Source organism: Plectropomus leopardus, chromosome 13 (genome assembly GCF_026936395.1).
Source record: "Plectropomus leopardus strain MGB_pleo_1.0 chromosome 13, ASM2693639v1, whole genome shotgun sequence".
Classification (NCBI taxonomy): Eukaryota; Metazoa; Chordata; class Actinopteri; order Perciformes; family Serranidae; genus Plectropomus; species Plectropomus leopardus.
This window is the reverse complement of record NC_142188.1, coordinates 28,272,073-28,287,314: the sequence shown is the minus strand read 5'-3', so window position 1 is coordinate 28,287,314 and position 15,242 is coordinate 28,272,073. Positions and strand designations below refer to the sequence as shown.

Genomic DNA, 15,242 nt, shown 5'->3' with positions numbered 1-15,242 from the left:
GGAGTTAAGGTCATATGAGGAGATAAAGGGAGGACAAGCAATGGACTTACTTGTACCATCATCTGACAAACAAGATTTTGCACACACAAAGATAAATTTGACTATATGCATTGATTGATAGCCAGAACTTGGGTGAACAGAAACCCATTTTGAAAGTAAATCCTAACCCATGTTTATTTATATTTCTAATTTCACAGAGAAAAGCTGTTATAAAAGCTGTTCAAATAAGTAGCTCAGTTTATCACAAAGAAGCTTCATTTTTGTTGGCTTGGGAACCAGAGAGTCCCCGGTTCCAGCCCAAAAACTGAATTTCCCGCAAGGATTTATGAAGTACGAATTCTTCACCACAACTTATAACAGTAAAAGTCATGCTCAAATGCTATCTAAGCCCCTCTAAGGCTCCGGATCTAAACTATTAATATTAAATGAGCAATTTCTAAATTAGACGTCTGGGTGACGTAATAGCTAAAAAAGTATTTGGCTTTTCAAACATTAGCCAACTGGCCCTAAATCCATTCAGAATGAGGAATTTCTTGCATTGTGTAACCATTATGTGACTGGAGTTTAATGGTTGTTTAGTTGGTAGGTATTATAATTCTGGAATTTTGATTTTTTTTCTTTTCAAAGTTACAATATAAGGTTGATATAAAGCAACTCCTTTACCCCCTGATATTTAGCTCTCTTTTTTCTTGAGGAGGATTAGCCAGGATGAGTCAAGCAAGTGTATGCTGACCCATCAACCTTGGCAATTTTTCAAACGTCTTATCCACACAACTAACTATTCCCCGGGTCTCATTACAGAAATGTCTATCTTATCTTTGAGCTGAAACACGATTCATTACTGCATGTAGGAAAAAAATAATTCCCAAATAAGAAATTCTAAGTAAGAATGGCATAAACCCTGATCTAAATTCAAAATTACAGCACCGTTGTTATCAGTATCGTTTGTATGCCGATGACAATCAAGATGGGAACAACATGAACTCTGGTTGAACATGAAATAGGTTGATTAAAAGGTGACTGTATGAAGACAGTTTAAATTGCCATATATTAATGGGTATATGTCACCCGAATGGCTGTGGCTATTTATAGCATCTATGTCACAATTCATTATATGAACATGTAAAGTTTATTTTGACTTTTTTTGGACATATTTTGTTACATATTATACTCGCTTTTATGTCCATGATAGCAAGCTAGCTAGCAACTGACAAGTAGCCTACCGGTACATTCTAATCAAAATACAGGCTGTCTCATGTAGGCCTACATGCTAAACATAGGAGGCTTAAATTCTAAGCCGTGGTGCCCAAAATGAGCACAATGGTGGACACCATGATGGTTTATAAAGCATTATTATTTGAGGACGTTACAGGGTGGGTGATGTGAGCGGGTAACGCTTTCTGAGATACAAACAATTGCTATAATTGATGGTCAGCCATAAGAGGTTTGCTCTAAAAAGATAAAGTACAAAAAAAAAGCCTGGTGTTACTATGCATGTTAGCGCCCCCAAGTTGCAATGATGCGCAACTAACCTTCTGACCTACATAGTGTCACAGTCTGCTCTGCCTCTCTCCTGCTGCTGTGGGATTTTTTCCACTTACTCCGCCCCCCACCTCTCGCTCTCCATCTGGCCACTCCTCCTCATCAGCCTCATCAGCCTCATCACCTCATCACGTTTTCCTGGTTTCTACTTGGCTCGCCTCTGCCCTGGTAAACCTAACAGCCTTAAGTCTCTGACCACGAGTTTTTCCTGTGCATGTCCTGGTTCTTGTCTGCCTTTGGCTGTGCGGTGTTCTACTGCTTCAGCTCCGTTGAGAGATCGCCATTCTTCCGACCGTCTTCAGAGCCTCCTGCCGAGCGAAACGTCTCTTCTGTGCGAGTGCCGCTGGTGTTTATTGGTCTGATGGTACATCAATTCCCTTCCTGTCCTCATTAATCCCGTTGCCTGCTCCTACTGGTTTTCTCTGCTCCTCTACCTGCCTGATGCCAACTCTGCTTTCTCCTCGACCATGAGCCCTGCCTGCCCCTCTTCCGTGTCCCCACCTTTCCCACAAGCTCCCTGCTGTAAGTTTTCCTGCAGACCTGAACTCTGATCTATCACCTGTAAATGTCTGCTCCGCAACTTGATCATACTCACCTTTGCTCCATTCAACCTGCCAAAAGATTAAATGAAGGTTATTACCAACTACTCCCCTGCTCTGTTGTGCTGTGATTGGGTCCAACCACACCCCATTACACACAGTGAGCCATACTATCAACATGCATCTTTCACTTGTTGATGTTTAGAGTAATATTTTACATCCTTTGAAATGTAAATGTGTCACTTCCTGGGCCCCGAGGACATTTTGTGCGTGGGACGCTACCTTACACTTGAAATAACTAAGACACAAGACAAATGTGAGACAGGATGTGCTATTTCTGTCTGCTCCAGCACGGCTTTGTCAATCAGACAGTTATAACGATTTTTTTGTATTTACTAAGAGTAATACTAAAGGAATCTAGGTGTTATAGGGTAAAAATATTGTACATTATTAATGTGCCAGGTACGTTTTAATATATATAAATAGATATTAAGTGTCACATTGGAAAGTGGGTGTAGATTTTGGGAGGATGCAGGGGAAATGTCCACTTAAAATTTAAAACGTGCATTTGTCCACCCAAATTAAATTATATTTTGACAAAATTAAAGACATTTACTGATAAAAAAAAACAAAACAGAAATTAGCTAGCCCTCCTTCTCATATATGCCCCCCCCCACCCCCTTTCGCAATGTTGAAAGGAATTCTATGCCCTTGCATTTGACCCAAGTTGTGGTGCTTTTGCAATTGTCTAACCTGCTCTATAGAGTTGGGCTCAGGTGTGCAGCGTGTAAACTCCTCCAATGCTATCTCTGCAGAGGTCTTCTTCTGGCGGGCCAGAGCTTTGCATTTCTCCTCAGCACAGTGCTCCTCCAGCATTGCCAAACAGAAATCTGCCAGGGCCAGTCGCAGTTGGAGCAGCCTCCGCATGGCTGCCAATGACAGGTCATGACTCTGGTAAAGATGAAAGCAGCCACAACTTAGCAAAAAAAGAAAATTGAGAGAATTCACTCAAAATTAAAAAAGGACACATACAGTAGTTAGTAGTGAAGGGATGATGCATGGGACAAACTCATGGAACTGATAAATGATAAAGAAAACTCCACATAAATGGGCTGCCAGACTGATGTCAGAAGAATCTCCTTTTTACAGTATTAAAAAGTCTGACTATATAAAATGGTTATCAGAAGCAAATATCCTCAAGTGGCAGGGTAGTGTGCAGGATGAGCTGTGATGATGAGTTAACAGACAAATAGCAACTTGGGCAATGGTCTGAATGAGAGTAAAACTTATTTAAACAAGATAAAACTGACGACAGAACTAAATATGGTTCAAAAGAGAGCACAGCTCGTGAAAATGAATAAATGCACAAGATTACAGCTGTTGTCTCTCGTTTCCAATGCAGGAATGATGTCAAAACTTATCAGGGCAGCAGCACCATCTGCTGAAAGCACGCTGCTACAATCCAGCCTCCAATGGCTCAATCATACATTCACTGACGATTTTAATCAAAAACTCAATAGAGCAAGATTTGCAGCAGGTGTGACAGTTGTTCAATCAGTCTCCTTCATGATTCCATCAACATGTAAATCAAAGTTGCAGCCGGTGTTTTGTGAGGCCATCTCATCTCAGATAACCTCATCTGTACGACAGCTTGTGTAGTGTCTGGATAAAATGGGATTCTAACACCCATCTGCTGGTGACAAGTAACAGTAATGGAGGCTTCATGTGTTCACATCTCAGAAATATAAACAGCGACACACACACACACACACACACACACACACACACACACACACACACACACACACACACACACACACACACACACACACACACAAATGTTTACGTAAGATATCACACAGACAAGAACCCCTGAATATGACGGCAGCACAACAGGGCCTTAATAACCTCATGCAGCAGCTTAATTGAGATTCGGTCAATTACACTCTTTAGGAAATGAAATGCGAAGAGCACAAACAAAGCCTCGCTCTCTCTGTCATTTAGCCATAAAAAGAGGAAAATCCTTTTTTCTCTCAACACTGAAAAACATGCTTAGAGAGTTCTCTAAATATGATCACACATTTCACCATCTGCACATGGCCTTAATGGGCCAAAAATTTAAGCCAGCTTTTGAGCCCGAGCAAATGCACTTTGTTCAAAGCTTTTTTTTCCCCTTTTTTTTTCACAATGAGTACTTCCTTCTCCCCTGTGCTCTGTTTCTGGTGTTCACTTTCTGCCACACTCTCTTCTGATCAGTGTCCTTAAAAGACACTCAGCAGAGTGGCTGTGGCTGGTTAAAAGTGTGAGTAATAAAAGACAAGAGTGTTTCTCAGAGCATGTGAGAGATGAAATGCCTCCCGAGGTTTTTGAAAGGGCATCATCACAACAAGAGATGGATTTTCAAGGCACATGCATACACTTTATTTACCTCCTCCTGCGAGGGGAGCAGCCTCTGAGCATTCAGCGCCGCATGTTCCTGCTCCGTAACAGCAAGCTGCAGGTGGGAGAGGCCATCGAGCAAGAAGCGCTGTTTGTCCGCTGTATGAGTAGCATGTTTGGCCAGGACTCTGTCAAGAAGTGTTGTTAAGATCGAATAAGGACAGAGAGAACAAAGCACGACTGTGTGAGTAAGACAACAAATGTCAAACATGGTGTGTGTTTGTGTGTGTGAGACCACATTGAGCCTCATGCAAGAACCACTCGTGCAAACAGATTTGTTCTTTTATGGCAATATCAAGTGATTTTAAGAATTTGTGGAATTCACTTAGTACTTTGAATTTATCCTTATTCCTAACTTACACTAGAAGACTTTGAAAATACTTTTAAAGGACTGAAGCTGTTTTCAAAACATAGTGCAATATATCCTATCATGGATATATTGCACTATGTATTGTGTTCGCCATTTTGTAGCGGTGTTCCAAAATTTAAGCTGTTAATTTCATCCACTATATAGTGCACTATAAAATACCCACAATGCACAGCAAATTTGAGTGTACATATGATATACCCTACATTCAACTCCTGTACACCACAATGCAATGTGGCTGAGTATTTCTGGGGGAAAATCTGATGTAATGTCTGAAGTCTGATTTGGTTATTCCCTATATAGTACACTATTTAATACACACTGAAATACTACAATGTGATTTCCCATCTTGCTCCAGTTGGAAAATTTTACACCAAACTCCCTTTAAAAAAATATGACATATTAACAATTCCTTACATGTCTGCAAAACACATAACTTTTTGTGAGTGACACTCGTAAACAAACAGCAGAACAATTATGCTTATATGGCAATTTTAGGCGTGCTGGTTTTGCTAACAATAAAATCTCACAAACATGCAAGCTAAAACAACTTATTTTTTGAACGTTTTTCTAGTTTAATGAGTTTGGTGAATTCAGCTGGGAACAGTCATATGAAAGAAGCCTGATATAAAAAATGAAGCAAGAATAAGAATGAGGCCCATTGTGTGCATGTTGGATGTAGATTTAAAGTAATATGAAATTATTCTTTAGTTTAACTTTCAAGATTTAACTGCCGAAGCTATCTACATGCACCAAAAAAACTAAAAATACACTGTGATTTGAAGAAAATTCCATTTGCAATAACACTGACATTCATGTACGGAGTAACTCGGGACTGACTGACCTCAGACCGTGTGCGTACTCTGCATGAGCCTCTGCTGCGTGTTCTTTATAGCTGAGTTTAGTGAAACCACTGGCGCAGTCTCTGAGTGTATCACAGGCAACCATTACCCTCTGAGCGACCTCCGCGCTGAGGGTCTCTCCTGGTTCACCACCACCGAGGACACAAATACATTCAATAGCACCTCTGGAACACAACACATCCCATTAGTTCAGGATTACATGGTAGTTTATAGCCTAAAAAAGGTCTTATAATATATCCCTTAAGTATAGTGTAAATCACAGGTTTTACAAAAGTAATAGCTGCAAAAAGGTTTAGGGATCATTAAAATATATATGTGAAAAGGTATAATTAATCCTTAAAGAAAAAGCAATACATTTGAGGTTACCTCATCTCTAATGAGGTGATAAGGAATGTGAGTTCTGGGACCCGGTTTACCCGTTGTTGTTTCAGAGCGTCACAGCCTTGTTTAATTATCTGTTCAGCCTGAGACAGAAAAAAAGCATAATAGGGAAATTATCCATTACAATAATAAGGTAAACATTCTATGGAGTGTTGTTAGACGAGAGTGATTCCATACCCTGGTATGTGCATCCTTGTCTCTCTGGCTCACTACAGCTCTGACCTTGGTGAGGGTGAGCTTATACCAGAACTCCTCATCCCCTCCCAGGACCTGAGCTTTGTCCAGCAGGATCAGAGCCTGGACAAAGTTCTGCTCTTCACAAGCCAGAGCGGCCAGACTGAGCAAACTTCGAGCTCTTGCATTCTGGTCTCTGAGCTCCTAAACAGAGGGAAATTGAAAAAGACAGTTATAATGGAATATAAAATTAGTACCATTGCAGTAACTGGACATAAAGTATTAGCTAATAACAAGGTTATGAGTTTCAACAAAAAACAGTAGGTTAACATTTTCTTTCACAACAATATAGAAACTACTTGTTGGCATTGCAGATGTATAAAATGGTTCAGAGTGATTCGCCAAGATAGTAAAACAATGTTATTTTTGAAAATGTATTGTGAGACAAGTCTGACACTGTGGTCTGCTTCTGTTTCAACTCACCAGAGCCACACAGTGGGCCTCAGTCAGGAGCTGCCTGGCTGGTTGAAACAGTCCCATGCTGAGGCAAACCTCAGCTTTGTCCAGCCAGATGTCTTGAACTCTCAAATCCATACTCTGTTGCTCAGATCCAGGCTTTTCATTCAACTTAACTTCCTGAAAAATCACCAATATATAGCACAATTCACCTTTTTTTCTAAATTGACTCAAACTGTGAACAGATTATTGTTTTTTTTTCAAAGCTGTCAACCTGTCAACAGGTTGGATACAAGCAAGACATACTGTATGCTGAGAAATCCACATTCCACACACACACACACACACACACACACACACACACAAAACCACATGAAAAAAAGGTTGCAACAGCGAAAAAAAGAAAACCTCGTGTGCTGGGGTCTTATAGTGCTAGATTGATGTACGTAGAGGACAAGACAAGTTATAACCATTCCATTTATTGTAAAATATTATCTCACATTACTGACCTAAAAGTTAAAGGAAAACTAAAGGAAAGATTTTGTGTCTCAGTGACTAATGAGAACAATATTTTTTTAAATTGGTCAAGTAATGAGTGACACTGCTGCAGCCACAGTGGCGGAAACAAGCTGCAATCCCTTCGGGCGACTGTGCACCATCAATTTATGTTAAAAGTGTTTGTTTTTGCCACTGACAGGCTCAGGTTGTTACATCCTAAACTGTCAACATTATAGAGAGGACCCTACAAACCTCACACACTCCCCTCTGCAAGATTTCAGACTTATTCGCATCATTAAAATCAGCTAAATATCCAGCCATGGCAGTGAAAACCATTTAGTTTAGAGTAAGACAGTCTTTCTGTACTTGAAAACAACAAACTTGTACTAACACTCTTCTCCAACTCTTACATGTGCTTCCACCGCTCTTTATTCTACAAGTCAACTTGGCAAAATTTAGAACAAGACCGAACATGAGTTATAAAAACAAACAAACCAGTGAAAAGCAGGAAGAACTTATTTTCTCTACGGCCCCCTCTGTTCTGTTGTCAGAAAATTATACTGACAATCTAAGCCCGTCAGTGTAAGAAAAAATTACTTTTAATAGATAATTGACAGTGCACAGTTGCTCTTAGGGATTACATTGAAGCTTGTTTGCTCCTGCAGCGCTCTCTTGATACAAGCCAATTTTAAAAAATGTTTCTCTTCATAGTGACTTTGACACAAAGACAAGGGAAAAATAGAATCAAAGTTAAAAAAAGTCTCCTTTTAACACTCATTATAGGTTCATGAGAAAAGTAATGTAACTTTAGTGAACTTTATGCATCAATCTAAATGTAATAACACAAGAATAAATCAAATTATTAATTGTATTGGTCTTTTTTTAAAAACACGTACACTCTTATAAATGTGAAGCATTTGAAGCAAAATTTAAAAACAGACAGATTTATTTTGTGAGAAAGAGGCTGACCTGATTGTGAAAATGTTTCCTTTCTTGTGAAAAAGCAATTGCTCTCTGGCAGCTAGAATCAAGAACATAACATCATAAGTCATTAGGAAAATATAGAAACACACCTGTATACCAAACCTGTGTGTCTGTGTTTGCATACCCCATCTGAGCGTGCTCTTGGATTCTACTCAGATTCAGGAGCTTCTCCTGATACGGTGAATTTGTCTCCAAACCGAGCTGATAACATTTCCTCACAATCCTAATTAGGAACAAAAAAAGCAACAAGAAACACACAGAGTGACAACATAAAATGTCATTATTGAGCGTTAATAGACTTTTTGAAAATGACCAAAAAAAACAAAAAAACAATGCAGCTTTTTGTTTTGTTAAAAAACATCAGTCATTTGACAGCTGACTCTAATGAAATCATTATCTTGCAGTGGCACAAACTTTAACCAAAGTTTGAAATGGCCTGATTTATGAACAGACCTGTCTTAGTGCTGTTAACCCTTGAAATCTTGAGCAAATTGGCTTGATTTCTTTTAAAACCATTGGATGAAGACAATTAGCAGCTTACAAGAAATGAACCAAAAATTTGCAATGTCCCACCCAAGCATAAAACAATGGAGAAAACAAACCAATTGAAAAAAATAAGGAACAGACCTGAAAAAAATGCTTCAAAAATTAAAATAATTCTGCAAAATGATTTTAAATATGCAAGTATGGTTATATCGTTTTCTGGACCCCAATATTTTTTAAAATCTACTAATTTCTTGCATATGTGGCACATTTCATGCCAAGATGCTCATTGCCTTCTATTTTTTTACATGCTTTAAATGAAAACCAACCAATTTGTGCAGGCTTTAGTGGTTTTTAAATACTTGTCATAGGCCACTGAACGCACCACAAGAGAACTGATGTCGATCAAGGGTTAATATCCCTATAAAATATAAAAAGAAAACTCCTGCAATTTAACACTGCACTTCTACAACATTTTCCGACTTGCAATATACAGTAGAGAAAAAGGATAAAAATTGATGAAACAAAACCAGAGATAGTCTTTTTAATTTCGTGCATTTTTCTTCCTTGTCAAAATCTGGCGTCTACATTTCCCTCAATGCTACTAGACAGCTCAGTTGGATATTGGGCGTGTTGTTGTAGCAGCTAAAGTAGCCTGAAGCTGCTAGCCTCAAGCAGAAATGAGGAGCGGGCTCTAGAGTAACATCACTTGAGGCAGTTTGTCAGATTTTGCACAGCTGCCTTTGGAGCGTCAATGGTTTTCTACAATATTTTTCTCAGTACTCCTCCCCCACACCTGTAAACAAACTTTAACGTGTAAAACCTGGGGAATTTCCCGCTTTTATTTAACAGTGTTCTTACCTAAGTCTATAGAGGTCCGAGAGGCTCCTCCTGTCCAAAAGGTCATGAGCAATGGTCTCAGCTAGATGCATTATGGGTAGAGTAAGGTGGTCGAGTGAGAGCGAATGAAGCTCTTTTTCCAGCAGGTTGAGATAAAACAGGCTTTGAGTCTGCAGCCAAACAAAAGGAAAAATAAAGACATAAAATCAACCAGGCGAAAAATAGGGAAATAAATGTTAACAAACAAAGGGAAAATACAAAGAAAGAAAAATTAACATACAAAGGTAAAAATGAAGAAATAAAAATCATCAAATAAAGGGGAAATGGAGAAATAAACATTAACAACCATAGTGAAATACAAAGAAAGACCAAAATAGCAAATAAAGGGAAAAATAAAGAAATAAAAAAAATTATCAAACAAGGGGGAAGATCCAGCATTATCAGAAAAGGAAATGGCCCATGATGTCACCTGTTTCTACCATTTCCCAATCAATTAAATCCAATGTCATCACAGACTTCCCATTGTGCTGGTAGATCCATAAATGAATTATGCCGCATATTGACCACATATTGACTCCTGAATACTCTTACAACAGCTTAATTTGACCTTCAAAAAATCAATAAATGCACCTTCTCTTGATCAACAATTGACAGTTTCTTAGAGGAACACTGACACCAGATATTGTCCTTGCTGTGTTGGCAACAGAAATCAAAGACAACACCATAAGCAGATGGTTCTGACACTGAGAGAAATGTGAGGGAGTGGTGTGTAATCTTGCCTGCTTTGTAATGCTGAGTGTGTTGATACAGTGAGGGTTATTGTTGGTTCTGAAGATCTGCCTGGCCTGGTCAGGACAGACAAAGCCAGCCCAGTCCTTTGGGGTAGAGGGAAGTGTGGGATGCAAGACAACAGGTTTAGGTCTCTCTTCTGCAGGGGGAGGCTGGAAAAAAAAGCAGATAAGACATTTTGTTGTTATTATGAGTGTGCAGTCAGCATTTAGAATGAAGTCTAAAAAATCAAAGTTCAGTAAATACCAGTCAATAATATTCTTTTTTTTTTTTTTTTTTTAAAGATTTTTTTCTGGGCCTTTTCATGCCTTTAATTGTATAGGAGAGGTCAAGCGTGAAAGGCAGATAGAGAGCAGGGGTGACATAAAGCAAAGGGCCGAGGCCGGAATCAAATCCATAGCCACTGCAGCAAGGACACAGCCTCTGTACATGGGGCACATGCTCTATCCACCGAGTCACCGGGCACCCCGCCAAGAATATTCCTAATGCATCACGTAATATATGTCAGTAAGCACATTTTTTAAGTTATGTGTCATGTACTATCGGTAAGGCCCAGTATCTTTTAGAAAATTATGATACTATTACCAATACCAGTAACTACTGTATATAGCGATACCAATACAGACAGAAAACTTTATTTGATTTTTTTTTTTCTACTTCATTTAATACCATCATGTGAATAGAAGCATTCAGTTGCATAAAAAGCTTTCAGCCACCACAAGCAGTATAGACAAAATGTATTAATTTAATTTAATTTAATTTAATGTATTTTATTTTGCCATAATTGCACAGTGGTTTTCAAACATATCTGATTGAAAATCATACATGGAGGGAGAGGCAGAATGCTGGGAGAAAATAGAAACATATGTGATGATAAACAAAATGTTTGCACATCCATACATGTGAGAGCTACGAAACAGTGACAATTTGAAAGATTAAATCTCCTTTTATGTTACGTTACTTGAAGGTTATCCACAAAAGATTACTGTAACAATTTCATTCCTCATAACAAAATTTCATGACTTAACAAAACTTCAAATAATTTTCATGAATTCAATGACTTTTCCAGGTCTGGATGTTGAGATTCTGATGTGAAATTCCATGGTTTTTACCACACCACAGACTGCGTGGTTGTAGCTGCTGCTGTAGTGGGCCAGTCATACATCACAATTAATGCTTGATATGATCAGCTGAGAGTAAAATAATTTTTTCTAGATCTGTTTAAAAAAAAAACAAGATTAAATACAGGTATCATTTGACTGGAGAAGTTTTGAATGTTCTTGGTTTTTTGCTTTATACCATAAAGGTATGGTGTTCCTGTGCCCAAGTATGAGGTATTATGTGGTATCTCCCTAGCTTAATTTCCACAAGTATAAATAAAAGGTCATAAGACAGCATTTCAAAGCATTGTTCCTTTTTATCAAACTGACAGAAAATAGAAAGGGAATAATAGCAGACATTTATTGACAACGTAAGTAAGTGCATTATTCTTTAAAAGTAAATACCTAGTAGTCTATGTTACACACCCTACTGATTCAAAAATTCTAAAATTGTAAGATCTGAGGGTCCTAATGAAAAAACAAAGACTTACATCTTTCACTTTTTTGCCTTTGCCCTTATCTTTGCCTTTTTTGGATCCTGCAGAGGGAGGAGGCTGGGGAGGCTGGCTCTTTGCCATCTCATTGGTAATCTCACTACACACTGCCATGGACACCTGGAGGACCAAACACCGCAAACAGACTCACATTTCAACTTAAATAAATAGTAAAACTTGCAATTTAAGAAAACGGCCTGATCCACACTGTCAAAGCTGAGCGACAAGACGATGTGTGTGATAAAGATGCAGAACCTACCTGCCATGTTTGAAGAACAAAGGTGTAGGCTCTGAGCAGGTTCAGCTGGTGCTCAGGTGAGGTTCTGTCAGCCATGACAGCGAGAAGAGTGTGCGCACGGACTAAGCCATCAAGGCGTCGCACCTCCTTAAGATTCGACAAACTTTGTGTCGGTAACAAACCCTGGATTCCCACCAGGGACTCACATTTCTCTGAGCTCAAACCCCTTTTTTTGGACTCATCCTCTAGAGTAAAGATAACATAAAACATTTACTGTAACAAAGAGTTTAACATGAGACAAGACAGGTGTGTAGAAGAATTTGTAAGTATAACTGAACAGCAACACTTAAATTACTTTTAACAAAAGATTTAGGGTAAGGAGTTTACAAATAAAGCCTATAATACAGAGGCACATAGCTCTGAAATGAGTTTCCACTTTTTCTTTTGTTTGAACGTTCAGTTTGTCTCTCGGGGAATAGTTAATGGGGCTCATAGTAGGAGACTAAAAACACTTCTCACAGCCGTCTTTTAAATATTGCTGTGTTATTCTCGTTGGGTTCCCACATGGGATGTTGAGATATCTGTGTCTTTGTTTGGTCAGTTCATTTTTCTCTGAACAATATCTGCTTGGTTTAATGTTTATACAGGCTAACAATTGAAAGAACAAACACTGAATTCCACTGCTGATGCAATTATCAAAAACGGTGGCTCTTTTTTAGATCAGACAGTTCAGATGGTACTGTATACCCCTTAGACTAACAGTGGAAAACTTCAGGGAATTCCATAAAAGTGCGCAGGCACATGTGTTCATGTGAAACAACACACTCAAATTGAACCCACATGGCAACAGACCCCTGAGGTGTCTGTTTCATGACGACAAGCATCCCTCAAGAGGAATTATCAAAATCTGTTTACTTTTCCTCTAGATTTTAAAGTATGCATTAGCATAACAAACACATGAACTTTTAACACACTTGTGTCATGATACAAGTAATAAGACGAGAATGAAATGTACCTGCACCTTCTGTCTGTTCAGTTTCTGAGTGTAGGAGGATGTCTATGGCCCACTGAACCTGGCTTTGGGCATCAACTTTGGGGAAGTTGTGACAGTACAGCCACTCTCCAAACTCCAGCAGAAGGCTGACCTTACGCCACTGAGTCTCAACACTCTGTTCACAAATAGCAACACAAACACAAAAGTCAATGAAAAACATTTTAGATGTTTAATTTTTTTCTTTTTTAGCCTTTGATTCAAAGTTGACGGGAAATATTCTTTTATGTAACTGGGATAAAGTGACGCCTTTGGATGGTATGATGGATGTATTTCATCCAAACCCTAACTCTAAACTATGGAATCATAGGAGCGCAATTAAAAAAAAATAACTGTAAAAGAATATGAAAATAAACACGTAAAAAGAGAGAGAAATTAATATAAGAAGAAATAAGTACATTTTTAAAAAACTGACAATGTAAAGGGAAATAAATAAAAGAAGAAATATGTAAATTTAGAATGTGGAAATGTAAAGAGAGATAAAAAATAAAGCAGTAAAAACAAAAATGTAAAAATATAAAATAAATAAATAAGGAATAAATGAGAATATAAACATATACATTGAATTATAAATAATACTAAAATATACAAAATAATTATTATAAGCATTTTCTTTTTTCATATTTTTTATTCATTTATTTCTGTATATAATTATTTACATATTTTTAACATTTATTTATTTTTGCATATATATTATTTTTCTATTCATATTATTTATTTATTTATTTTTACTTAATTTATTTTTTCTTATTCTTTTCCCTGTTCTAGCCCCGAGGTTCTCTCCTCCTTTATGCCACAGCAAGGTTCACTGAGAAACGAAGTCGCAATGACATGGAGGCTCCACATGATGGAGCTAGTGACTTTGCTAGAAATATTAAGCTATTGCTCAGTAAAAATTGCTGCACAGAAATCAAAATGATGAACTCCATGACATACTCCAACATGATCTCTCTGCATGAATCTGCTGATGTATTCAGTTTGGACAATGATGTAAAAATAGTGCAAGAACAGGGGTATTACCAACAGAGAGGTGATGGATTTCTGGTAGCAGGTGAGCCGTTGGGTTACACTGCCAGCACACCGTGCCACCTGGTGCCACATTAATGAACAGCACTGCTCTCCTTCACCCTGTAACTTCTGCAGGTCCATCAGTACATTTTCCCCCAGTCGTGCTTTTATCAATATTCGGTGTTTCAGCAGGGGTCTGATAAAACACAGAGGACAAAAGGATTTTTTTATATCTGTCTTCCTCTCCAGTTCCTCTGATATATTTCCCCCAGCGTGCCCACTGTTACTATTTCTTTTGTACTCACAGCCGGTGTGTGGTGCGAGGCATGTCTCTAATAGCTTGGTCCAGCAGCTGCAGAGCACTTTTCCAGTCTGTTTTATCAATGTGGATGTAGAGCAGGAAACTGTAAATTGCTGCTCTCAGGGCGAGGTCCTCCTCATCTATTCAAAAGGCACATCGATTCACAGAAATGCATATTTACGTGAATGATCTGTAATCTAATGTAAGTAAGTGTGTACTCATAAGGTAATTCAGCTGTCAAAAACAGCCCATCAAAATAGGTGCCAAAGCTTAGTTGTGTATCATGGAATGAATAGCTTTTTTTTGTTGTTCCATGATTTATTTATGGTATACAGGTACATAGAAGACGAATAAGTGGCAACCTCTAGTGCTGAAAAACTGCAGTTTCTTAAATGGCCACTTAGGCTGACTCCAGAAGTCAATCCTCACAGCCCCCAATGTTAACATGTCCAATTTTGCAGCAGAAATAAACATGTTTACAGCCTTGTAAAGAAAATAAATTAAAAAAAAAGGTTTAAAACAACAAAAAAAGGTTTAATACAACTATGTTTAAATGTTAATTATGTTAAAGCTTAAAGTTATACATAATTAAGTGTGTGGCCGCTCTGAATGTCGTCCATCTCCAAGTTGCTACCACGACAGTGTTGGTAAGATAATGTAACCATGGTGCAGATATAGCTGTTGATAGTTCATTG

General features: G+C 38.2%; 1 protein-coding gene across 4 annotated transcripts in view; it reads right to left on the bottom strand.

Moving 5' to 3' along the window:
• cfap46 (cilia and flagella associated protein 46) overlaps window positions 1–15,242 on the bottom strand; it is a 75,826-nt gene that overhangs the window by 23,052 nt on the left and 37,532 nt on the right. For 2 of the 4 annotated variants that reach the window (XM_088086680.1, XM_088086679.1), the window contains exons 26-40: window positions 14,552–14,687; window positions 14,259–14,442; window positions 13,203–13,356; window positions 12,209–12,432; window positions 11,947–12,069; window positions 10,346–10,507; window positions 9,588–9,736; window positions 8,368–8,466; window positions 8,229–8,280; window positions 6,789–6,941; window positions 6,309–6,509; window positions 6,117–6,214; window positions 5,732–5,914; window positions 4,510–4,648; window positions 2,835–3,032 (exon numbers count right to left, since the gene is read on the bottom strand). In XM_088086680.1, the coding sequence (XP_087942806.1) occupies window positions 2,835–3,032; window positions 4,510–4,648; window positions 5,732–5,914; window positions 6,117–6,214; window positions 6,309–6,509; window positions 6,789–6,941; window positions 8,229–8,280; window positions 8,368–8,466; window positions 9,588–9,736; window positions 10,346–10,507; window positions 11,947–12,069; window positions 12,209–12,432; window positions 13,203–13,356; window positions 14,259–14,442; window positions 14,552–14,687 (2,255 nt within the window). The remainder of the gene's footprint in view (window positions 1–2,834; window positions 3,033–4,509; window positions 4,649–5,731; window positions 5,915–6,116; window positions 6,215–6,308; window positions 6,510–6,788; window positions 6,942–8,228; window positions 8,281–8,367; window positions 8,467–9,587; window positions 9,737–10,345; window positions 10,508–11,946; window positions 12,070–12,208; window positions 12,433–13,202; window positions 13,357–14,258; window positions 14,443–14,551; window positions 14,688–15,242) is intronic. The other 2 variants (XM_088086681.1, XM_088086682.1) reach the window with 1 other exon arrangement.